We start from the raw sequence: 24,897 nt of genomic DNA on the forward strand, positions 1-24,897 counted from the left end.
CATTTACCTGCCCCCCACTCATATTTATAATATAATATTTTTATATCAGTTTTAATAATATATTGTATATACATATGATATTGATAATATTATCATTTTATACAATATAATACTAATAATAATACCATATACAGTAGAGTCTCACTTATCCAACATTCTGGATTATCCAACGCATTTTTGTAGTCAATGTTTTCAATACATTGTGATATTTTGGTGCTAAATTCGTATGTACAGTAATTACTACATAGCATTACTGCGTATTGAACTACTTTTTTGTCAAATTTGTTGTATAACATGTTTTGGTGCTTAATTTGTAAAATCATAACCTAATTTGATGTTTAATAGGCTTTTCCTTAATCCCTCCTTATTATACAAGATATTTGCTTATCCAATGTTCTGCCGGCCCGTTTATGTTGGATAAGTGAGACTCTACTGTAATAATATTAATTATATGTTATATATTACATATAATATTACAGTATAGTGGTATAGTTCAATATAGTAATATATAATGCTAATATTGTGCTATGCTAATAATATAATATATTGTATGTACATACAGCTGCTCTGAGTTCCCTTCGGGGTGAAAAGGGTGGGATATAAATGTGGTAAATAAATGTAGTAAATGAATAAATAAATAATTTTGGACTTAGGCTTGCCCAAAGTCTGAAATGACTTGAAGACACACAACAACAACAATCCTAATTAATCTGACTATCTCATTAGCCAGAAGCAGGCCCACACTTCCTATTGAAATCCTAATAGGTTTATGTTGGTTAAAATTGTTTTCATTTTTAAATATTGTATTGGTCTTTCATTGTTATTGTTGTTTTGCACTATAAATAAGATATGTGCAGTGTGCATAGGAATTTGTTCGGTTTTTTTTCTTTCAAAATGATAATTCGGCCCCTCAACAGTCTGAAGGATTGTGGACCGGTCCTCAGCTTTAAAAGTTTGAGGACCTCTGTGTATGTAGTGTCGCTGAGGCCACCCACGATGGGTGACAGGTAGGAACTAGCTTTGCGCGTCCTATGTGTTAACCGAGGATCAAGAAGGGGCGAACCAAAGCGCAACTAGAAATAACCGTCCCGTTATTTAGTGGCTTTCCCGAAGCGCCGCGCATGCTCTTTAGCGTCGCTCCCCAAAGAAAGGCTGGCGTCCACTACGCATGCGCTTGTCAGGGCGAGGCCCCGTTGCTCAAAAGGGAGGGCGGTGTGGAGATTGGGGAACAGCCCCAGCGCGTGCGTCAAGGGAGAAGCCCCGCCCACAAATCCTGCTGCGGAGCCGCTCCTGGGTCATTCAGCGTGAGGCGCGCGGAGAGAGAGGGGGGAGTGTGTGTGCATGTGTGAGGCGCGGTTCTCTCTGGCTTTTTCTCACAGCGGTGGTCTTACTTCTTCCTCTCGAGCTGTACCGTTGGCCATGGAGGCGCAGAAAGTAAGTCAAGCTGGGGCTGGTGCCTGGGCGTCGTCGTGTTCTGAGGGAAGTGGGTCACTTGAAAGAGGCACCTGATGAGGGAGGGGAAGCAAGGCCCTAGTTTGGAAAGGGTGCTAGGTGTGTGAAGAAGCAGCCAGCCAGCGCGTTTATAGAAGGAGACCCCAAAACAGCAGCAGCATTACAAAGCCCGAATCCCTCAAATTATATGTCACGGCATGGAGGGGAACACAATGGACCCCTCAAGAGCAGCAATACCACAGATATCTATCTATCTATCTATCTATCTATCTATCTATCTATCTATCTATCTATCTATATAGGCCTCTGTAATATATACACCCTTTGTTAGTTTGTGAACACAGTGGGCCCCACAATGACATAATGCCCCCTCACAAACCCTTTCACTGCTAGTAGCCATAGGGCCCTTCCACACAGCCCTGTATCCCAGAATACAGGGCTGTGTGGAAGAAACAAGGCAGAAAACCCCACAATATCTGCTTTGAAATTGGTTATCTGTGTCCATACTGCCATATATTCCATTTCAAAGCAGAAAATGGGGGATTTTATTCAGCTGTGTGGAAGTGGCCATAGTCTGTTATGGAGAAGAACACAGCCGGCCCCACAGCAGCAGTGTCTGCCCCCAAAATGTACACACCTTTTCACAACTGGTAGTAGCTGTGGTTTGTTGTAGAAGTCCAAAATACCTGGAGAGATGAAGTTTGCCCATGCCTGATCCATAGTCTTGTTATAGATGGCAACATAGTGGGCCCCACAACAGGAGCAATACAGGCTGACTGCCCTCTTACTCTCCCTATATTCAGCTTTTCACAACTAGGGTCCTGCAGTAACAACAATACGCCCCCAGTCTAGTACACACCCTTTTACAGCAAATAGCAGCCAAAGTTTGTTACAGAATGGGAACACAAACCTTTTTGCCCTCCTATGTTCAGACTCTTTCACAAATAGTACTAGCCCATAGTCGTTATAGACAGGAGCATAATGGCTTCCATAATAACAGTATAGCATTTAGCGCCCCCCAATGTATAAACCTTTTGGGGGTAATAGTAGTAATGATAAGTAATAATAATCTTTATTTATGTATTGGCCTATCTCCCTGAAGGAACTCAGAGTGGTTTCCAACTATAAGACAAACATAAGTTGCCGGAAAGAAAATCATACAGACAATACATCAAAATAAACACACTCAACAATATAACACAATGTAGTTAACTAACAAACAAAATATCAACTAAAAGCATCATAAAATGCCAAAATCCTGTCAAGACACACTAAAAGTAAAAATAAAATATTAAAACCCATTTCATTGTAACTCCCATCTGTTAAGGTTGAACAAACCAATAGCCAGTATTGCAAAATGTAAAAGGTTTGGGCCGGGGATAGTGCAACAGCATATTATAGGGCCGGGAAAGTGGATGAAGTGCAGGACAGGGTGCTATCTGGTTATCTAGGGACTGGGCCTAGGGACTAGTAGTACCCATAGCAGGCATCGGCAAACTTCGGCCCTACAAGTCTTTTGGACTTTAACATCTGGTAGGCTGTTAGGAATTGTGAGAGTTGAAGTCCAAAATACCTGGGGGACCGAAGTTTGCCCATGCCTGATCCATATTCTGTTATAGATGGGAACATAGTGGGCCCCACATATGGCAAAAATACTGCCCCCTTGCTCTCCCTATATTCAGCTTTTCACAACTAGTAGTGAGCATAGTCTGTTATAAAGGGGAATATAGTGGGCCCCACAACAGCAGTAATATAGGTTGGCTGCCCCTAAAATATATGTGCCCTTTCATCGTGAGTAGCAGTAGCTGTAGTTTATTATAAGGAGGAACACAGTGGGCCCTACAACAACAGCAATACAGTGTGTGTGTCCATGTATTTGCCTTTTCATGTCTAGTAGTGGCTGTAGTATGTTATGGAAGAGAACACAGTCGGCTCCTATGACAAAAGCAATTCAGCCTCTTCCCTCCCCAGATGTATACATCCTTTCATGGCTAATAGTATCCATGGTGATTGTTTAAGGGGTGAATAAATACATTTATGTTGAAGAATAAATGTTATTATAGCTGTTTTAAAAATTATCGTGCCAGAAACAAATTGAGATTACAGTTATAATGTATTAAAAACACAAATAAAGTTAAAAACTTGGCATTATGCTAAATTTCCTTTGACCAGAAGTTGGCCATTTCAAGTGCCTCTGATGTCTGTAAGAAAGTCCTCCATTGTGCATGTGGTAGGGCTCAAACTGCACTGTAGTAAGTGGTTTGCTCTTCTCTGCAATCGCATGTTGTGGACTCCACTTTATAGCCCCATTTCTTAAGATTGGTTCTGCATTTTGTGGTAAGTGTGATGAACCATGGGCCTTGTAGTCCTGCTCAGGACATTGTAATTCCTGATGAAGATGAAAACTTGGGTTTTTTACCTTCCCAGTCTGAACTGGATTCCTCTCAGCCAGACCCTTCCCAGGCAGATCTGGAAACTTTGCACCTGCAAGAAAGTTGTGCCCCAGAAGTATGTCAAACAACCCCAGAGCCTACTTCTCCCGTGTTCTTGCGCCGGGAGTTTTGTAAACAACAGAGAAGTTTGGATTCAGCTTCGCGCAGGAGTGCGAGGATAGCAGCTAAGAATGTTGCCAATTAACATTGGTTCTCGTGAGAATCTTTAAGGAGTTTAACATCTGGTCTCAGAGTTTAGCTTTCGTTTCTGATTCCCAGAGAACCGCTTTGGTGAGAAAGTTGGACTCTATATAGGTGTTTTGCCCGCGTAGCAACTTCGCGGAGTCAATTCGTCAGCCTACGGAGCAAGTTGTGTCTGGACAGCGCGCTCCGATTCAAGCCTCGCTTCAGCTCAAGCCTTGCCTTGCTATCCAGCCTTCGCCTTGCTTCCCAGCCTTTGTTTACCTACGGACTTTGCCTTGTTTCCCAGGACTAATCCTTGCCTTGTTTCACGGATTTTACCAAGTTATTCCACGGACCTTGTTCTTGTTCTTAGTTACCTTGTTCCACGTTCAAGCCTTGTTTCAAGTATCAAGTTATTTCCTAGCCACGTTCAAGTTTTATGGACTAAAGGACCTTGTCATCTCCCCTCACTTTGCTTGGCAAAGTGAGTGTTTCGGTTATTGGATTACAACTTTGGACCTTAATATTTCATATTGGACATTAATTCCTTGGACTAATTTTGACCTTTCCTGAAAGGTCTGCTTCTGGACTATCTTTTACATTTGCTTTTATTAACTTTATATATTCCTTCAATAAAGATATTAGATAGATTCTGGCCTCTGTGTATGGTTATTGGTGCCTCTGCCGCCTGGGTCGTGACAGTTTGACTCCGCCGCCCATAAGCACCAACTAACCGAGGCCAGGATGTCTACCGGAGCCGCGCCGGCTGGACAGCCGCTCAGCTACACCATCAGCAAGGACGAAGTGGACCGCATCCGTGACAGACTCAACGCGCAGGATGGAGAAATAAAAGGGTTGAGGGAGCGCGGAGTTCGCCTCCCGGCCATGGCGCTGCCTACCAAGTTTTCTGGAGAAGCTGCTAAGGTTCATGTTTTCCGCCGCCAATGTCAAGCTTATCTAGAGGCCCGTGATGCCGAGTTTCCCCAAGAAGACATCAAGGTGGCGTGGGTCTACAGTCTTCTAGACGGACCAGCGGCTAGCTGGGCGACGGCCCTGTTTGATCAAGCCTCCCCCCACCTGAGTTCAGCACAACGCTTCTTGGATCACCTTAAGGAGACCTGGGGAATCGAGGACAATTTGGAGGCAGCCGGTCACAAACTCCGGCGCCTCCTTCAAGGAGACAGACCCATGTCTCAGTACATAGCCGAGTTCCGCGTGCTGGCCCACAACACCGGCTGGAACGATGTAGCCCTCAGAGGACAATTTCGGGAGGGTCTCAACATTGAAATGCTGGAAGAAATCTCCAAGGTGGATCCTCCCCAGACCCTCGAGGCACTCATTGATCAATGTTTACGGGCTGAAGTCATGATTGCCAACAGGAAACAATGGGTTCGAGGCCAGGGCGGTAGAGCCGGGGCAAAACCCCCCGCTCCCGCCAGTGTTCAGCCACGTCCGGTGTGGAGACCCCCGCCGCCAACCCCATACCCCAGAGGAGGCGAGGAGGTGCCGATGCAGTTGGGCAATGTGCGTCCCAGACTAGATGCCGCCGAGAAGGCCCGTCGTCAACGCTTGAACCTCTGCTGGTACTGCGGGAACGGGGGCCACTTCGCCAGAGAGTGCCCAGCCAAAGGGAAGCCTGCCGCCCGTCTTGCGGCGGCGTCCTCCACGGAGTCGAAGGCGTCTGAGCCGACTGGCACACAGCCGGCGGGGGAAGCCAACGACCGGGTGTAGAGAGGCTCGCCAACCCGGTCAAAAAATCCATCCAAGAGCCGCCAACCGGGGTCCTGTTCCTTCTCGTGGTCACATTATGGTCAGCAAAAAGGGGACCCGTCATGATCCACGCCATGATAGACTCTGGAGCTACCAACAATTTCATCGATAGAGAGTATGCCGACTCTCTGGGATTACAATATCATGACTTCAAGAATGCCCGTGTGGTGCAAGCCATAGACGGCCGTCCCCTCAAGACGGGCCCCGTAAGCCAGTGGTCGGAACCCACCAGGATGTGGATAAGGGAACATATGGAAGAGATTTCCTTCTTTGTTACCGAGGTTCCCCATTTCCCTGTGATTTTGGGAATTCCATGGCTGACACTCCACGACCCTAACATCTCCTGGTCCAACAGAGAACTGCAGTTTGCTTCACCGTACTGCCAAAACCATTGCCTCGTAGCCAAGGTATGCCATGCCACAGACTCCGAGCCCATCATCACCTTGCCAAAGAAGTACTCCGAGTATTGGGATGTATTCAATGAGAAAGAAGCCGAAAAATTACCCCCACATAGACCTTATGACTGTGCCATTGACTTGGTGGAGGGGGCCCCGATCCCGCGAGGGCATCTCTACTCCCTGACTGAACCAGAGCAAGAAGCTCTCAGGGAATTCTTAGAGACAAACCTTCGCAAGGGGTTCATCAGACCCTCTCAATCCCCAGCCGCCTCCCCAGTGATGTTTGTGAAGAAGAAGTCAGGGGAATTACGCTTGGTGGTGGACTACAGAGCATTGAACAATATCACCAAGCGGAACAGCTATCCCCTGCCCTTAATCTCGGATCTACTGGACCGACTTCGAGGAGCCAAGGTCTACACCAAGCTGGATCTTCGGGGGGCTTATAATCTAGTTCGCATCAGAGAAGGGGACGAGTGGAAGACCGCCTTCCAGACTAAATTCGGATTATTCGAGTCCCGAGTTATGAATTTCGGTTTATGCGGAGCTCCCGCAACGTTCCAGCATTTTGTCAACGATATTTTTCAGGACTATCTAGACAGATTCTTGATAATCTACCTGGACGATTTTTTGGTGTTTTCCAGATCACAATCAGAACATGAGAACCACGTCAAAATGGTGTTGCAACGATTGCGGGATCATGGACTTTATGCCAAGCTAGAAAAATGCGCTTTTGATCTACAAGAGGTAGATTTCCTTGGCTACCGCATCTCGCCTCTAGGGCTTTCCATGGATCCAGCCAAAGTTTCAGCAGTATTGGAATGGCGGGCGCCAACTAACAAGAAAGAGGTGCAGCGTTTCTTGGGGTTCGCGAACTACTACCGCAAGTTCATTCCAGATTTTGCCCGCTGGTCCGACCCCATCACTAGCTGCATCCGTGGAAAGCAGCCTTTCCGCTGGACTGATCAAGCAGAGAAAGGGTTCCAGCAACTGAAGAAACTATTCACCTCCCAGCCAATTCTACAGCACCCAAATCCTGGAACCCCTTTTGTGGTGCAAGCGGACGCCTCTGATGTGGCAATTGGGGCTGTACTCTTACAACCGGTGGGAGATCACCTCCACCCCTGTGCCTTTTATTCTCGTCAACTAACCACACCAGAGAGGAATTACACCATTTGGGAAAAAGAACTACTGGCCATAAAGGCAGCCTTTGAAACTTGGAGACATTGGCTAGAAGGGGCCAAATTCCCCATTGAAGTCCACACTGATCATCGTAATCTAGAACATCTAAGAACTGCCCGCAAACTAAATCAGAGGCAGCAACGTTGGGCTTTATTCTTTGAACGTTTCAACTTCCAGATCCATTATGTGACCCCAGCCCAAACCAAGCAAGCAGACGCCCTGTCACGTAAACCGGAATACGCTGCAGGACGCAAGGAGACCTTTGAATCCCAACTGCTACAACCTGAGAACTTTGCCACGCTCACAGTGGGGAACACCAAATCCAGTCCCATTGGTTCAACTTCCCCTACTCCAGGACCCATCTGTGCTCAAGAAATCAGGGCTAGTCAGCAAGCAGATGCCTGGGCGCAGGACCAACTTCGCCAAGGTCTGCATTTTCCCTTTTCGCTTAAAGATGGGCTGCTCTGCTATAGAAATCATGTTTATATCCCACCCGGACCGGGCAGGGAAAAAGCGCTTCGTCTGTGTCATGACTGCAAACCAGCAGGACACTTCGGACTATTTAAAACCATGCATTTGATCCTAAGAGATTTTTGGTGGCCCAAGATCCGCAAGGATGTGGAAAAATATGTCAACACCTGCCCAGTATGCCAGCGCTCCAAGATACGAAGGGAGAAGCCCTCAGGGCTTTTACACCCCCTTCCTACCCCATCTCGCCCATGGGAAATAATTTCCGCGGATTTCATCACTGACCTACCACCTTCCTGTGGATTCACCACGATCTTAGTGGTGGTGGACCTATTCACCAAGTTAGCCCATTTCATTCCCTGCGAAGGCCTCCCCACGGCCAAAGAAACTGCGGATCTATTTCTTCAGCATGTTTTCAGACTACATGGATTGCCCAAGAGTTTAGTCACAGACCGTGGATCTCAATTCACCTCTCGTTTTTGGAAGGCACTACAAAAACTACTGGGCATAGACTCTCGCTTATCTTCAGCTCATCATCCCCAAACAGATGGGCAAACGGAGCGCACCAATGCCACTTTGGAGCAGTATCTTCGCTGTTATGTAAACTACCAACAGGACAATTGGGCTTCTCTGTTACCACTGTCTGAGTTTGCCTACAATAATGGAGTTCAAGCTTCTACAAAAGAAACGCCGTTCTTTGCAAACTACGGCTTTCATCCACGTTTCTTTCCCCCTGTCATTGAAACTTCAGAAGTTCCCGCAGCAGAGGATTGGCTGCAGGAACTCACAGCGGTGCAACAACTTTTGCTCCAGCAACTGGATCAAGCCAAGGAGGACTATAAACGCCACGCTGACAAACACCGCCAGCCGGGCCCCGAAATCAAGGTAGGAGATCGGGTTTTTCTGTCCACTCGCTTTCTGCCCTCCCACCGCCCATGCCGGAAGTTAGATGCCCGCTTCATTGGCCCCTATCCAGTGGTGGCGCAATTAAACCCCGTGACTTTCAAACTCCAACTTCCGCGTTCAATGCGCATTCACCCAGTGTTTCACCGTTCCCTGCTCCTTCCGGCGGATGGTGTGCGTCCTGATACAGACCAACCGGCCCCCCCTCCTGTTTTGATGAATGGGGAGGAGGAGTTCGAGGTTGAGGACATTTTGGATTCTCGCTTTCATCGCCGCCGCCTACAATATCTCATTGACTGGGTGGGTTTTGGCCCTGAGGAACGCTCTTGGGAAGACGCCTCCACAGTCCATGCTCCTGATCTAACCCGTCGCTTCCATCTGACCTATCCCACCAAACCGCGACCTCGCGCCTCGGGGAGAGGACCCCAGTTTGGGAGGGGCCCTGAGGAGGGGGATAGTGTGATGAACCATGGGCCTTGTAGTCCTGCTCAGGACATTGTAATTCCTGATGAAGATGAAAACTTGGGTTTTTTACCTTCCCAGTCTGAACTGGATTCCTCTCAGCCAGACCCTTCCCAGGCAGATCTGGAAACTTTGCACCTGCAAGAAAGTTGTGCCCCAGAAGTATGTCAAACAACCCCAGAGCCTACTTCTCCCGTGTTCTTGCGCCGGGAGTTTTGTAAACAACAGAGAAGTTTGGATTCAGCTTCGCGCAGGAGTGCGAGGATAGCAGCTAAGAATGTTGCCAATTAACATTGGTTCTCGTGAGAATCTTTAAGGAGTTTAACATCTGGTCTCAGAGTTTAGCTTTCGTTTCTGATTCCCAGAGAACCGCTTTGGTGAGAAAGTTGGACTCTATATAGGTGTTTTGCCCGCGTAGCAACTTCGCGGAGTCAATTCGTCAGCCTACGGAGCAAGTTGTGTCTGGACAGCGCGCTCCGATTCAAGCCTCGCTTCAGCTCAAGCCTTGCCTTGCTATCCAGCCTTCGCCTTGCTTCCCAGCCTTTGTTTACCTACGGACTTTGCCTTGTTTCCCAGGACTAATCCTTGCCTTGTTTCACGGATTTTACCAAGTTATTCCACGGACCTTGTTCTTGTTCTTAGTTACCTTGTTCCACGTTCAAGCCTTGTTTCAAGTATCAAGTTATTTCCTAGCCACGTTCAAGTTTTATGGACTAAAGGACCTTGTCATCTCCCCTCACTTTGCTTGGCAAAGTGAGTGTTTCGGTTATTGGATTACAACTTTGGACCTTAATATTTCATATTGGACATTAATTCCTTGGACTAATTTTGACCTTTCCTGAAAGGTCTGCTTCTGGACTATCTTTTACATTTGCTTTTATTAACTTTATATATTCCTTCAATAAAGATATTAGATAGATTCTGGCCTCTGTGTATGGTTATTGGTGCCTCTGCCGCCTGGGTCGTGACAGTAAGAGTGCAGTCTGTTTAGTGCCTTCCAAGTCGCCCAGTCATCTGTGTGTCAAGGAGGGACATTTTCATCTGTTATCAGCCACTGATTGAGGTTTCAGGTTTTTACCTGCCACTTTTGGACTCTCGCTTGCTGAGATGTTCCTGCGAGGATCTCGGTAGGTCTTAGGAAGCTGTTTCTTGATTTAAGTCGTTGGCATGCTTGCTGATATCTGAACAAGATGAGCTGGCGATGTCAATGCCTTGGTTATGATGGTGATATAATTAGATTACGCATTCCATTTTAGATTACAATTTTAGCTAAGGTGTTCTAGTTGTTCACATTGCAGTTACAAACCTCACTTCCAAGTTTCTGTTGTGGTTTTGCAACACTTCTCTACTATTTGAATTTTTATTCTTGTTAAGAGTGTACACATATATTTTGGGAAAATATGGAAAACATAAAAATTCCAGAATTATAAATTGTCAAGGATGTTTACAATGGGAGGGGAGCATTCTGTAATTGCAGGCACCTTGTGGTACCTTGAAAGAATTGAGAATAAATGTGGCTTTTTAAAATGCTCAGATGATTGAATAGTGTCTTTCCTGACAGGAAGGGGAGGTGTGGTTCAGAAATGCTGGTGATAATTTCTGTAGCCAAAGCAGATTTCAGATCTGCATTTCTCAGCTGTGTGATTTTTTAAAATTGTAAACCTTGATTTTCATGTACAAAGGCATTTTGTTAATCTCCCATTCTTTTTTCTGATCACTTTGTGGCTTTCCTAATAAAGGTATCATGCTGTGTCCATTTTTGTTTTCACCCATCCTAGGCTCAGTGGCCTTACATCTAAGTAGGTCTTAATCCTCTCTTGCAGAACTCTTGATGAAATTTACTTCTGAGTAAGCATGGTTAGGCTTTGAAAACCAAACAAATTTATTTGGAAATAAGCCCCACAGAATATTAATTTTCTGAGCAGAGCTAAACTGGCAATCATTTCATTTTTTAAAAAATGAATAAGAAAATAGAGCTGAATAATGTTCTTCTACCCAGAGAGCAGAAAAAAAAACATTGTCAGGCTGGTTGAAGAAGCAATTCATAATTAGTAGATTAGTCTTTCAGATCCCGGGAGCGGCTTGAGCACCTGCTGTTAGCTCCAGCTCCTGCCAACCTAGCAGTTCGAAAACATGCCAATGTGAGTAGATCAATAGGTACCGCTCCGGCAGGAAGGTAACGGCGCTCCATGCAGTCATGCCGGCCACATGACCTTGGAGATGTCTACGGACAATGCTTGTTCTTCGGCTTAGAAATGGAGATGAGCACCAACCCCCAGAATCAGACATGACTGGACTTAACGTCAGGGGAAACCTTTACCTTTTTATGAATAGTTGAGGAGAGAATGTGACGTTTCTGTAGAAGGATGGAAGAATCGTAAGTTAATATTTCTGTCTAAAATGCTTTTTTAACATGTTAGCTATTTCTGGCAAATGCTTAGAAGAAGGATAGAATACATCAGTTAATAACTTGACTTATCTATAAAGTAGAATTCATGCAATAGGATAGTATTCCTACGATTAAGTTGAAAATAGTAGTGTTACTTCAAGGTCCTCCAGTGAACTTATGATGGAAGATGAAATTTCAATCAGATACCTACTGTCTCACTCTCGTTCTTATAATTACTATACTGTACTGAGATAGACAAGTCAACTTAAATATTTGTGAAAGGCTGCCAATGTTGTCAGCAAGTGTTAAAGCATAGGTGGGCTACTGTAATGTCTCAGGGGGCATTTTTATGCTTTGGAACCCTCGGCGGACCACACACACTGCCAAAATGCCAATAAACAATCCAAAGTGACTAGCAGTTGACTTTTGTGTGTGTGTGTTTAATTTGATGGGGGTTGCTGGGAAATCTGAAACATATGTACCTTGAAATGTGACTGTACTTTCAAGCAAGATCTGCTTTAACCCAGAATATTGGTTTTGCATGGTTGTATTGACTGTAGTTGCAGCAAATATAAACAATATAAAATAGATAAGTCTCTAAGTCTGTTTGCTGTTCCCAAGTAGTATAGGCCCATTGAATCAACTATTGGTTTACCATTAAGGAATTATGTAAATCCATTCATTCAATCTATTCTAGTTGGGATTAGCTACTGGATTTAGGTTAGTGTGTATGAAATTCTTTTTTTGACCAGGTGAAATCAAGGTAGAGCATGTGTATTATCAACAGCTATCTGAAGCATGTAGTAATTTTGGTTGGCATATTTAAGAAATATTTTTAAGTGTACAACTATAATTTTAAGTGCATTTGATTGATGCTACATTTTATTTAGTTTTGAGTCATTCAGGTTTAAGACGATTACTGTTGAAAATGGGAGCAGCCATAGACTAGAAAGAGGAATAATTAGATGTGTCAGCATTCCTCCAGTAAATTAATTGGCTGATATTTTCTCTAACCATGTGATATCATTGGTCAGAGTAGAAAATGAATAATTTTGTGACCTGATGAATTTTGACATAATGAATTCAGTGTTAAATTAATTCTAAAATTTCGCTTAAAGAACTAAATAGTATTAACTTTATTTCTTCTTGATTGTAACTGACTAGAAGAGTCGGTGGGGGTTAATTATTCTGTTATGTATCTTCTTTGTGTTGTAAACATATTCTTACACTAATAATATAGGTTGTTTTTGAATAGCTTGTCTGTGTGTGGTGTAGTATTTCCTTGCTACCAGTAGAATAATACCTTGCTTTGCATCATAGCAATCTAGTAATGGATTAAATGCCTGAATAAAACATGCTTTCTGTCTCCAATTCTGCTTGGGTAACAAATAATGGAGTTCATTTATGCAGAGAGCTCTCAAAACCAGTGGATATTCTTATTCTAGTCAGGTGAAAGCTAATCCTTGACAAGATGCTAATCCTTTTATTCTTGAGGTTAAGCTGCAATTGTAAAAGGAATAAACTATTACCTTTATGTTATTCTCTAAAACAGAAAACATATAAACTGTTTGCTCTGTTAGAGAATTCAGTGTCCATAGTAAGAATATGCTTTTCATTAGGGCTAATCAGATGTTACAGCTTGTATTGTAGGCATTACTCCACTTGTCTTTTATCAATTTAATGCCTCTCTTTTCTGCTACTTCATCTTTCCTCTACCATTTTCCCGAATCTTCCTCCCTGAAGTTGCAGGTTTTGTAGTTATTTTTCTCTTGTTCTTCAAAAGCTAGCAGCAGCTTCAAAGAGTCGTTTTCTCTTGCTCCAAATGGGAGGGAAATTGTATTAACAGGTAAAGAAATGTTTTGGAGATTCATGAGTCTTCTACATTATATATCGCTTAACTCAGAGGTATTGTGGGGAAACAACTATATATAGCTGAGTAGCATAGATTTTAAAAAGTTGTGTCATGCATGGGGAACACCAGTATATAATCCTAAATCCCTTTAAAGCTGGTGTTTGTATGTGAATATGCTATCATGATAAAGTAGGACAAAATGCTAGGGAACAGAAGAGGCACTCATCAATAATTCAATATGTACTTACTGTTATTACTGTATTATTAACTTTATTTTTAAAATATGTACCTCTGGTGGAAGTAGCATACTGCTATCACATTGTTGTAAACAGATGTACGTTATCAATTTAAAAAATAAAAAAGCTGATGTTTCATTGAAATGTTTCTTTTTTGGATGCTATTTAAACTCTAGTGAAGGACAGGGGATCAACCGAACTCTCTAGTTTTTATTATAAGAGATTGTGAATGTGAATATGGACTACCTATGAATAGTGATTTAATATCATCCAACTTTTTATCTATTATTGGTAATGCGTATGAGAATTTCAGCAGTTTATCCAGTTATATACAGGGGATGTCATGTTGTGTAGATTTTTAGAGGAATTCCTAGTTTACTAGCACAGTACATAAATAACCATGACTGATAATAGCAGCTTTGTTCCAAAACTTGAAAGAAGTTAGAGAGCCTATGTTTTATTTATACCCCATCTTTCTCCCAACATAGGACCTGAGTCAGTGATATTAATGAATAAAGTTTTCCAGCTGTCTTCCACAAAACACTCTCACTTCTATAAGTTGTTTAAAATATCCTTCTTTAATGTTAAACTAGTTCATAAAATGTTATTAGCTAATTTAAATGTAATAATATTCCTGTATTGGTAAGATGTGCCAGTTTTAAAGTAATAATATTCCTATATTTGTGAGTTAGTCTTACCTACACTTTCAGCCCCAGAAACCCCTGTAATCAGTTTGCTTTAGGCCATAAGTCGGCTCATGACCTGGAAGCGCGCAACGACAAACCCATGCACTTTGAACATTATTGAAGCTGTGCTCATGTTTGCTTTCAGTTTTTAATAACTTAATGCTATAGTATAACAAGCTTTCTTCTCTATCTTTGTTTGTGGAGAAGTGAGAAGCGGAAAATAGCACAGAATGGCATGCGTGTATTTTAGGAGTGGCTATATATTGAACTGTCCTGGCACCTTTCAGATAGAAACCTTTGCCCTCAAATTTCTTCTTGGCAATAAAAGGGCTTCCACCTAGTAGCACTAAATGTGCTCTAATCAAAATGAGGCAAGATTTTTCTGACTTAAACAAACTGACAGTTATATTTATAGGATCACACACATTGCTCACAAGGGGTCTGGCTGGTGGTAAAAGTAGTCTGCCAACCCAAACTGAGGCGAAAATGATACCAGCAGCAGTTCTACACAGGTACAACATAGAAAGTCTGAAACTGAATGAGCTGTGGGAAAATAATGTTTAAGAGAAGGAACTGTTAAATACAGTATAGCAGAGTGGATCAGTTTTGAATTTTAACAGACTCAGGTTTAGTAAATGTTGGAATTTTTGATATAAACATATTTTTGTTCTTAACTGCCATTGACTCGACCTATGGATGTATCCACACTGTAGAATTAATACAGTTTGCCACCACCTTAACTGCCATGGCTCGATGCAGTGGAATTGTGAGATGTGTGGTTTAGTAAGGTAAAGAAAGTTAAAGATTTTGTAAAAATACATCTCCTAGAATCCCATAGCATTGATCCATGGCAGTTAAAGTGATATCAAACTCTATTCATTCTAGAGTTGATATGCACTCAAAGTCACCCTTTTACCAACAGCCTTGTGTGGATTTTGCAGGCCCAGAGCTGTGGTTTCCTTGATTGAGAGAAATGTGGTCATTTCTTTTCTTCCTTCCTTCTACTTTATCAAGCATTTTAATGAGTTGTGCGTGTTAGCCTTCTGTTTTCTGAATTTTATTGGTTTCTCTGTCAGATAAATTGCGTTACGGGAGACTTTTCCATGCAAATCTAACACCCAGTTAGATAAATCTTGAAATATGTATATTTATACTATTCATCAAACATATTTATTTTTTGTTCATGAAAAGAAACAGCTCAGATATTTTAAACATGCCAGAACTATTCGACAGGGCTCATCTGTTTATCTTATATGTGGTCTATCTTAACTATCAGCTTGGTTTTTTAAAAATAAAGTTGAGTTGATATGATTTTAGGGATGATCTGCACCTGATTCTAGAAACCAATACTTTGGTAGGAATCTATACATAACATCCAATATTAACTTTTCCTTCATGTTCCTTATATCTATTTCAGAGGTTCCCCCAAACCCCATTACAGATTAGGAGAAAGGGCTGCAGATTAGAGTCAAAGTCTGATTGATCTGCTAAATGAAGGATACTATTGTACACAAATTCAAATATGAAAGATTTGGCTGGAGAACTTAGAGATGCTATGTCACTTGGGTGGGCAGAAGGTGAATTTGCCATTACATACCAGAGTGATTTGCAGAAAATCATCAAGGACTTTGACTTTCAGTTTAACTACAGCACAGGAAAATACAGAATAAAAATACATCAGATAAAGTATTATTTTGCTATAGTGAACCATGAAAATATTATCAGTAAGGCTAATATTTTAATATAGATTAAACTTTAGTATTCTGCTTTTCTGGGAAATGTATCCATTTTGACTTTCTTACATTCTTCATAAAGTTGTAAGTGGTATTTATATGCATTCTAGTCTTACAGATGAAAAAAATGCTATATACTTGTTGGACATCATCGTTCTATGTGACCCCAGCTGTGTAGTCAAATTAATTCATTAGTAATGGTTAGCTGGAAGGCTAAGATGTTGTATATGAAAAGGAATGTGTAATGCACATATTTTTCTAATTCTAGGAAGCTCTGCAAAGGATTATTTCTACATTGGCACACAAAAATGATGAAATCCAAAATTTCATTGAAACCCTAAATCACACTCTAAAAGGTGTACAGGTATGTTATAAAGATTAGTATTTTACATAAGTATACTATTCTTTATTGTTGCTTATTTCAAACAAAATGGTTTAATGGCCAAACTATCCATGCATATAAATTCATTTGCACATTTGTCTCCCTTGCATATAAAGAAGAGAAATAGGTTTCAAGTTGTCATATTAAAATGAGTATGTGTTGTGGGAGCTGAATACATTATTGATTTTTCGTATGATCTGTCATCCTGAGGAGGCAAAGTTGCCTTTTCTGCCTGTTAAAAGGTAAAAAACAGATAGGCTAGAGATCATGTAGGCCTGATTGGGCACTGGTTGACATGACTGTAACATGGCTCAACTGCTTTTAAACTGTAAAGAACTAATTAGCATCCCTGTGTTTGGGGGACATGTGATAAATATTTATGTGAGGCAAATTAAAGCTTTATTTTTAAAAATACTCTCTAAATATGAAATCTGTTCCTATACAGCCATTTCTTTGTAAACATACACAAAACTATTCATGTATGACAGAGGCAAACTCTATTAGCCCAACTGCTAAGTAGTAATTATCTCTGATTTGTATTGGGGCCAGGCTCAGTAAAGCCTGATATCACGTCCTACATGTCAGCATTTACTTCTGATAGACTGGGTACTCTTATTAAATCATTTGATAATGCAGTTCTTACTCAACTAAGTTTATATTTGCAGGCTAATTCTTCCAGTGTAATTGCTGAGCTGGATGAAGAGTTTGATGGCTTATATTCAATACTTGATGAAATGAAGGAAAGCATGACAACTAGTATCAAGCAGGAACATGCTCATAAAACCCAGGAACTTCAGGTAATCAGTTGCATGATAATTTCGTAATAAAGTTGCCGTGGTAGTATAATGAAATCTTTACTAATACAAGTAATGGTTTTAATAATCAGAATGATTGCTTTTGAATTGCAACACATCCACTTTTTAAAATTAATCTAAACATTCAGTTTGCATTATACTCGTCTAAGCATTTCTTACTATGCTTCTAAGGGGTAAATTATACAATTTACTTGCATGTTCAGCCATTTCTGTTAAGAAAATAAAATCTGAATCGAAAAGCAGACAGCAGTTTGGTAGAACATCTGAACAGCAAAAACCAAAACCTTAAAAATGTGCACATTATTTAAAATGTTTTCTTTAAAATAGTCTTATTTCTAAAAATAAGCTTAAAATTCTGCAACTAGTTGTCTGTCTTGTTCAAATTAATTCAATTGATACTATTTTAACAGCCCCATTCCCCTTCTAGGGTGTCATATTTTGTCAGTTTACAAAATGGTACATAAGCAAAAAAGTTAGTTTCCAAAGTAATGATAGTTATTTGGATATAGATGAGACAAATGGGCATAGAGGAACTTTCAGATGTGTGTTATATAAATTCCTGTAACACTCAGTGAAAATGCACATGGTGCTCCTTCATGTATGACTCTATGTATTAAACTCAAAGCTTTATTTCTGCTGTAATTCTGCTGTCCATATTTTTTTTCCTGTGTAACTTACATAATAAAGTTGGACAGCAGAAATGTGTAACCACATCTTTAGTCACTGGGGTAGACAGTGACTAAAGAAACTACATTTCTTGTACTGTTATGACAGATGTGGACAGCTGTCATTTGTTTCTCTGGGAAGATGGAAGATACTTACAGATATTAGTAGTATGCAAAATATGTATTTCTAGAACCTAATTTATATTCACTTCAATGCAGTTATCTTGGATTATCTCCAGAAATAAATGTAGGAAAGTATAGCAATAAATAATAACATTAACATGCTTATTTTGGATAATATGAAGTCTTTTGACCATGGTTTTACTTTGTGCTATGCATATGTAAAATCCCTATGTTGGCACATAAGTAAAATGAAATGGAAGCCAGTAAGCTTGGATAGCGTTGACATTTCAGAGTCACATACATGATGAAAAGTAATTGTTTTATCCATATTTTGTTACTGCACCATCAATTTGGAGTCAACAGTCATGCTCAGATGTTGATAGGTGGTGCTTAAATCTGTTGGCTGCAATTTTGTGAAACTCACTGGATCCAAAATCAAGATACATATGTAGCTATCATCTCCTCCACAAACTGTTATTTTCTGTAATAAGTTTGATACTGAACTGTATAGATCGAAATGTTTATATCCCAAGATATTGACAGACTAAGTTTCCCCCCGTTGGTGCAATATGTTGAACCGCTGGGCTGCTGAACTTGCTGACTGAAAGGTCGGCGGTTCGAATCCAGGGAGTGGGATGAGCTCCTGCTGTTAGCCCCAGCTCCTGCCAACCTAGCAGTTCGAAAACATGCAAATATGAGTAGATCAATAGGTACTGCTCCGGCAGAAAGGTAACAGCGCTCCATGCAGTCATGCCGGCCACATGACCTTAGAAGTGTCTATGGACAACGCCAAATCTTTGGCTTAGTAATGGAGATGAGCATCAACCTCAAGCGTCGGACACGACTAGACTTAATGTCAGGGGAAACCTTACCTTTACTAAGTTTGCCTAGCTGTCATTTGAATTTTCCTAAATAAGATTCTGCTCTATGTTTACAGTGATCAATACAAGTCTGAATTGCTTTGAAAAATGAAACATACCTATAGTATGTGATTATATGGTGATGTTTCTGATGGTCTGATATGGCAATTTAGTAAGTAGGGGGAAAGATCTTTGCTTTATGAGCTGACAAAAGACTTTCTGACACTAGAAACTTTGTTTGTCAATGCTGTACTGCTGTATTGAATAATGTGATTAGGATACTTTAATATGGTATGACTAGATTGTCACTTAATAGCAGATAATAAAAAAGGGTCTAGCTACCCCTCTGGTTTCTCTAAACCAGAGGGGTGTGTGTGTGTGTGAAAAGTATGAGAAAACTGTAAATGTTCAAAAATGGTATCCATTATTATATGCCACAACAATGTATTTAAAGCAACTGTGCAACAAAAAAATTAACCATTCTCTTCAAGCATTAATAGAAAAAAATCTAATAAATTCTTTCGTACTTCTGAATGAAGGAGTGCAGTTGGATTAACAAGGAGTTGCAGTATATGAACTTTATCATTGTCTTTTTCAATACCTATTGTTGCAGATTTTTTTCTGTTAATATATGCACTTATATTCATAGAATTAACAGAGTAAGGTGATAGAGAAATTCCAAACACCATGTCCCTTTTTGTAAGTTTGCGTTTTCCACTATTACAGTTCTAGGTTTGTGTTGCAGCACATCGTCCTTGACAGTGCCAAGCCACTAGAAACTCATTGGGGCCAATTTTGTTCAGGCCTGAGAGGGGTGGAGGGGGGTATCTCAAGGTATCCCCTCTGCTTCTGTCCCATTTGCTGTGATCAAGGCTAAAATCTCAGAGGCAGAGCCTGCAATTTGCCCTCACCTGCTCACTTTCTTTAGATTTGGAAAACGAGTCCAGGTTATGCTGTAAACGCTAGCAACCCTATAGGAGGGCAAGAGATCTGTGCTATACTCCTTATCCCAGGAGCATTTAGAGCTAGAGAGCACCACTATACAAAAAGTTTGGTGTGTGTCTGTGTGTGAGAGAGAAGGCAGCATGGGGCTCCTAGCCACTGAGGGACTTGAAGCATAGGTTTCAGTTTTGGGTGTACTGATTGCCAATTTCTTTCCAAGCGCAACTGGAAAGAATGATGGCTAATTTAAAATTGTAATTAACTTGGTTAAAAGATTTTTCAGACTATCTCTTTCCATATCAGCTGATCTATGATTTAAGATCCGATAAAAAAGCTGTTCTGTATGTCTTAAACTGGTGGAAATGTATCTCTTTACCCAGTATCTTTGGCCAGTGTTGGTGTTGGCTGATTTAAATGGAACTTTATAGGACCCGTCCTATGGTGAGTTATAGTTTGGGTTCTAAGGTTCTCAAGACTTCTAGCATATGTTATTTTAGAACAACTCTACATATATCTGGTGGTAATATAGAGGAGATGCTTACGTCAGTGCAGCAAAAGTATATTGAATAGACCTATCACAGAAGGGGTAGCAGACAGTATACCCAGTTAATCTGTTGTTTTGGGCATTTTTCTGGTGGCAGTTGTAGATCTTCAAGCAAAAAGTTTGTATCATGTGCTACCTTATGCTTTTTCCTGGAGATGCCAGTGATCAAACCTAGCACCTTCCCAGTGTGAAGCATGCTCTCCGGCACTGAACTGCGGCCTCTCATCATATTTCTGAACAAAAACAAACACTGTAAAAGGGAGCACTTTAAAATGAGTTTTATAAACCTGGTACAAGTTTTTATAATTAAGTATTCTGTTTCCCTCCCACTAGAATCAACTTAGCCAATGTAGTAGTTCCCTCGAAAACTCTGAAGAATTGCTAGAATTTGCTGCACGGTCACTGGATATAAAGGACACTGAGGAATTTTCAAAGGTATAAATATTGCTCGATATGAGTAATAAAGAAAAATGTTACCTAATAGCATGACATCTGTCTACAACTAATTTGAAATGAATAAGACTTTGTGGTAAACAAACTTCAGGAATAAGGTGAATTTCTTTAGCTTTAAATTGTGTTTCACATGTATATAGTAGAACTGCTCTGGGAAAACAATCATCTATATAATTTTGTAGTCAAGATTAATCTGTGTCTGTACATAAAATGTGTAGAACTGTAAAGATTGAGTGGTAAGGATTGTGGAGGCAACTTAATTGAAACATGTATTCAAAGTTGCTTATATCAGAACTCATCGGATAACATTAGTATAGCTGTTGCATAACTTTTCATAAATAGTTGCAGAGAACTTCCATTGTCTTTGCAAACTCCAGAAGTAGAAAGTATAAAAACAGTAAAATCATCAGTGTTATCATAGAACAATGTTGTACTAAATATGAAAACATGTACGCTGGCAGCTTATACACAGATGCTTTAGATAAAAGCAAATAGAACAATCAATTAAACTTGTCAACACAGTATACTCCACAATTCTGTAACATGGATTTCTCATGTTGAAAGTTTAATTACTTTATGCTCATTTTTATACTAACAATAGTTCACCAGATTTATCACTTGTTATTTCTATTTGTTGCCAATATTTTTGTTTTGAAATGAAGCTTGTTATTCCATTATATAATACTTTAAAGCAAATACTTGAAGTAACTGCAAGGGATCATTTGGAATGTTGGCTTCAAGTATTTCATGAAATGCGCTGAGAAGATAAAATGTGATTTGATATACTTGACTAGAGCATTTGGAGAAGCTTGGGATATCTTATCTAGAAATTAAACTAGAGCAAAAACACAATAATAAAACTTACTTCTGAGCTCCCCTTTGTTCACATACCATCTGGCATCCCTTTGTTCTCCATGATTGTCCATCTTAGTTTTTGATTCTGGTTAATTGGTATTACTCTCTCCTAGATTGTACTTCCCTTCCATCTGCTTCAGTGTTTCCCCTGGATTTTGTCCAGATTACTAGTCTTCGGTTCCCTGATTATTTCTGCCTCTCTAAGCTTCACAACAAATCCTAATTCTGCTTATTGCCCCATCTTTTTATGTTTGTAGATGTCATAGATCCAAAATAATTTGAGTCTGTAAATCTCAAATACAAGAATGTTTTGAAGAGTTGCTGTTTCATCACTTTCTGCATTGAAAAGTTTTTTGCTGATCACAGCCAAATGATACTTGCCAGCTAATGAGGCTTATTTGGCTTTCAAAACACATGAAATCATTCTCTTGGTAGCATGTTCTACATAAGTTTTCTGACAAAATTCTAAAAGTGCTGCAGTTCGAATGAAGCAATTTGGACAGCAGAATTCCAATTATTTTTGGTTTGTAACTAGTATTTGTCATGAGAGAGTACTCACTTTATCTTGTACAGTTACTACTCTTCCTATTCATTAGTTTATCAGAGTTCATTGTGTTAAATTTGCCATGAAAGGTAGTTCAAGTCTACATACAGTTAATTGCTGAGGCAGCAGAATACATGTTGAAGGATTTCATTTCCCTTCTAGCTAAATACGTTGAGTAATTTAATCTTTGATCTACTTCTCATTAAATATTTATGTACTAACCAATTTAAGCAATCATCATGTAGAATAGGAATATCTGTGATCTGGTTGGAGATTGAAGAAGAAAATGGTGTGGAAGTTTTTGTATAGGGTTTTGTATAGAGCACAGCACTGAGTTTAAGCATGAGAGATGACAAGCAACTGGGCAAATCACTATGGTCTGCTGTACCTTAGATGACAATTTTGAGATTGCAATAAGTGTGATTAGCCCTCATAGAGACACCCCCGTGGAAGGGGAATAGAAGAGGCTATACTGATCTCTGTCACAGACCTGTACAACCTGTGGCCCTCCAGATGTTTCGGATGCAGACTCCCAGAAGCCCTAGCCAGTGTGTTCCATGGTCAGGAATTCTGGGATCCTAAGCCCAAAATACCAGGAGGGCCACAGGTTGTGCAAACATCATCTATCAAAAGCATTTCTAGTGGTTTCCATTCATAAAACTAATGAGCCTTGTTCACTCAAGAGCAAGCCAGTGTTGCCCCTAAATATTTTGATTACAATAGGAATAGGAAAACTCCTTTCAGCTCAAGCTGCTGTTGGGATTCCTGTTTGACTGAGAAGGAACATGGGAGTTAGGTGTGTGTGTGTGTCAAAATAAATCACAATTTCAGCTGAATACTAAGTTTGAACACTATTAACCCTGGCTCTGCTACACCACTGTTTATTGCATTATTCATTTATAGAGTATGAAGAGGCTCACTAAAGTACAACAATTCTTATTCTGAGCTACTTTAATTAATTTTATTTAATTAATTTTAATTTCACATTTCTCCAGTATATAACTCTAGATCAGAACATGAAATTTACTTTGCTAACAAACTGTACTTTTGAATTTAAAAAGTTTGAAGTATTAAAAAAATTTAGGATCTTACATTGTTGTTAGAAGTGGGTGGGTAACAGATGCATGCCTAACAGAATGTCAGATTTCACTGCTATTCCTAAATTGAGAAGCTGATTTTAATGTTACTATTCAGTATTGAGTTCTGAGGGCATCTAACTAAACCCTGGTTTATGATTTTTTGAAATGGCTTTGTTTGCTTGTTGCTGGATTTCTAACAGTGAATTAACACTGGCTTGTGAAGCAGATCTTTGATACAATTCTGGTCGATACCTGAGATTCATGTGTTAACCTTTTCTTGCATGTCACTGCAAATGAAACTTGCATGAAACCATTAACTACCTTCTCTCTCTTCTTCCTGATGCACCTCAAGGCTGCCAGACAGATCAAGGATAGGTACGGTACAAACTTCTTTGATTCTGTTTCTGTGTTTTCTTTACTTGAGTGGAAAATTTACATTTCAAGTCATTCGTCTTGACGTCAAATACAAATATAATTAGTACTGTTGTATGTTGTGTTTCTAATCTTGATTTGGTGTAGTTTAAGGGTACACCAGAAACCTTTGGATGCTAGGCTTCAGTAATATTAGGGTGGGGTGGGGGTGTTCAGTTCTTTTTAGGGAAGTTCCCTATAACCCAGTAAAACTAAAATGTTTTGCATGATATATCAAAGACAACTTGATTACTGAGAAAATCTGAAAACAGAAGTCTTATACACCTGTCTGTTACTTCTGTTTGCCAACATCTCTTTCCCACAGTTCCCATGTGGTATGTGGCACATAGGCATGCTAAGTATAAAAATTCCCAGTTTTTACATGTAGCATTCACCCTGACCCAGGGTTTCCTCAAAGTATAGGTAAGCATAGATCAAGCCCTAAAGTACATCTTCAGACTAGTGTCTTATTTCATGTTTCCCTGTCACACGCCTGATCCATATTTAAATTGGCCAAAGGTTGTGGACTTTGACTAACACACACCCTTTTACATAATAAAAGTCTCACTTAGTATTGTGCTGTCGCTCAAAATATTTCATGCATTCATTTATGCGTCCGAACTTTTGCCCATATGTTAGTATTCTCCCAGTTTTCTGTGCGATCCATCTTACATTTTACAATAGTGTTAGGATCCTTTATCATTCCTTCGATTATGAAACCTGCAATGTGAATATTCTTCAGAAGACCATGAGCAGTAAGAGGCTGTTTAGTTTCTGAAGTGTGGTTTTGTAGTATGTCCCCCCAAAGTGAAATAAGCGTGACAATCTGGACAAAAGAATAGTAGAGACTGCTCAGTGCTCTGTTGAGCTGACTGAGAGGTCTGAGGAGGAGAAACTCCAGTATGAGCCTTGAAAAGTCAAACCCTTTTTCAAAAATTTATCAACAGTAGTTTAATTTAAAGAAAGGCTTGGCAACCTGATCTTTCTTATTTTCAATCCCCTTCCTTTCCCAGGTGCCACTGTGAGGAAATCTGATTCAGTGTATACCTTAACCTTTTCTTTAAGCTGTTTAACACTTTTT

At 40.4% G+C, this 24,897-nt stretch overlaps 1 protein-coding gene across 3 annotated transcripts in view; it reads left to right on the plus strand.

The window, feature by feature from the left end:
• Window positions 1-1,189: 1,189 nt before the first annotated feature.
• fsd1l (fibronectin type III and SPRY domain containing 1 like) overlaps window positions 1,190-24,897 on the plus strand; it is a 45,280-nt gene continuing 21,572 nt past the window's right edge. For 2 of the 3 annotated variants that reach the window (XM_008115282.3, XM_008115283.3), the window contains exons 1-5: window positions 1,191-1,434; window positions 16,412-16,507; window positions 17,191-17,322; window positions 20,808-20,909; window positions 23,758-23,780. In XM_008115282.3, coding sequence (XP_008113489.1) covers window positions 1,342-1,434; window positions 16,412-16,507; window positions 17,191-17,322; window positions 20,808-20,909; window positions 23,758-23,780 — 446 coding nt within the window. In that variant the 5' untranslated portion in view covers window positions 1,191-1,341. Of the gene's footprint in view, window positions 1,435-16,411; window positions 16,508-17,190; window positions 17,323-20,807; window positions 20,910-23,757; window positions 23,781-24,897 lie in introns of all 3 variants that reach the window. The other variant, XM_003223765.4, reaches the window with a different exon arrangement.

Source organism: Anolis carolinensis, chromosome 2, assembly GCF_035594765.1.
Source record: "Anolis carolinensis isolate JA03-04 chromosome 2, rAnoCar3.1.pri, whole genome shotgun sequence".
In the NCBI taxonomy this organism is placed as follows: Eukaryota; Metazoa; Chordata; class Lepidosauria; order Squamata; family Dactyloidae; genus Anolis; species Anolis carolinensis.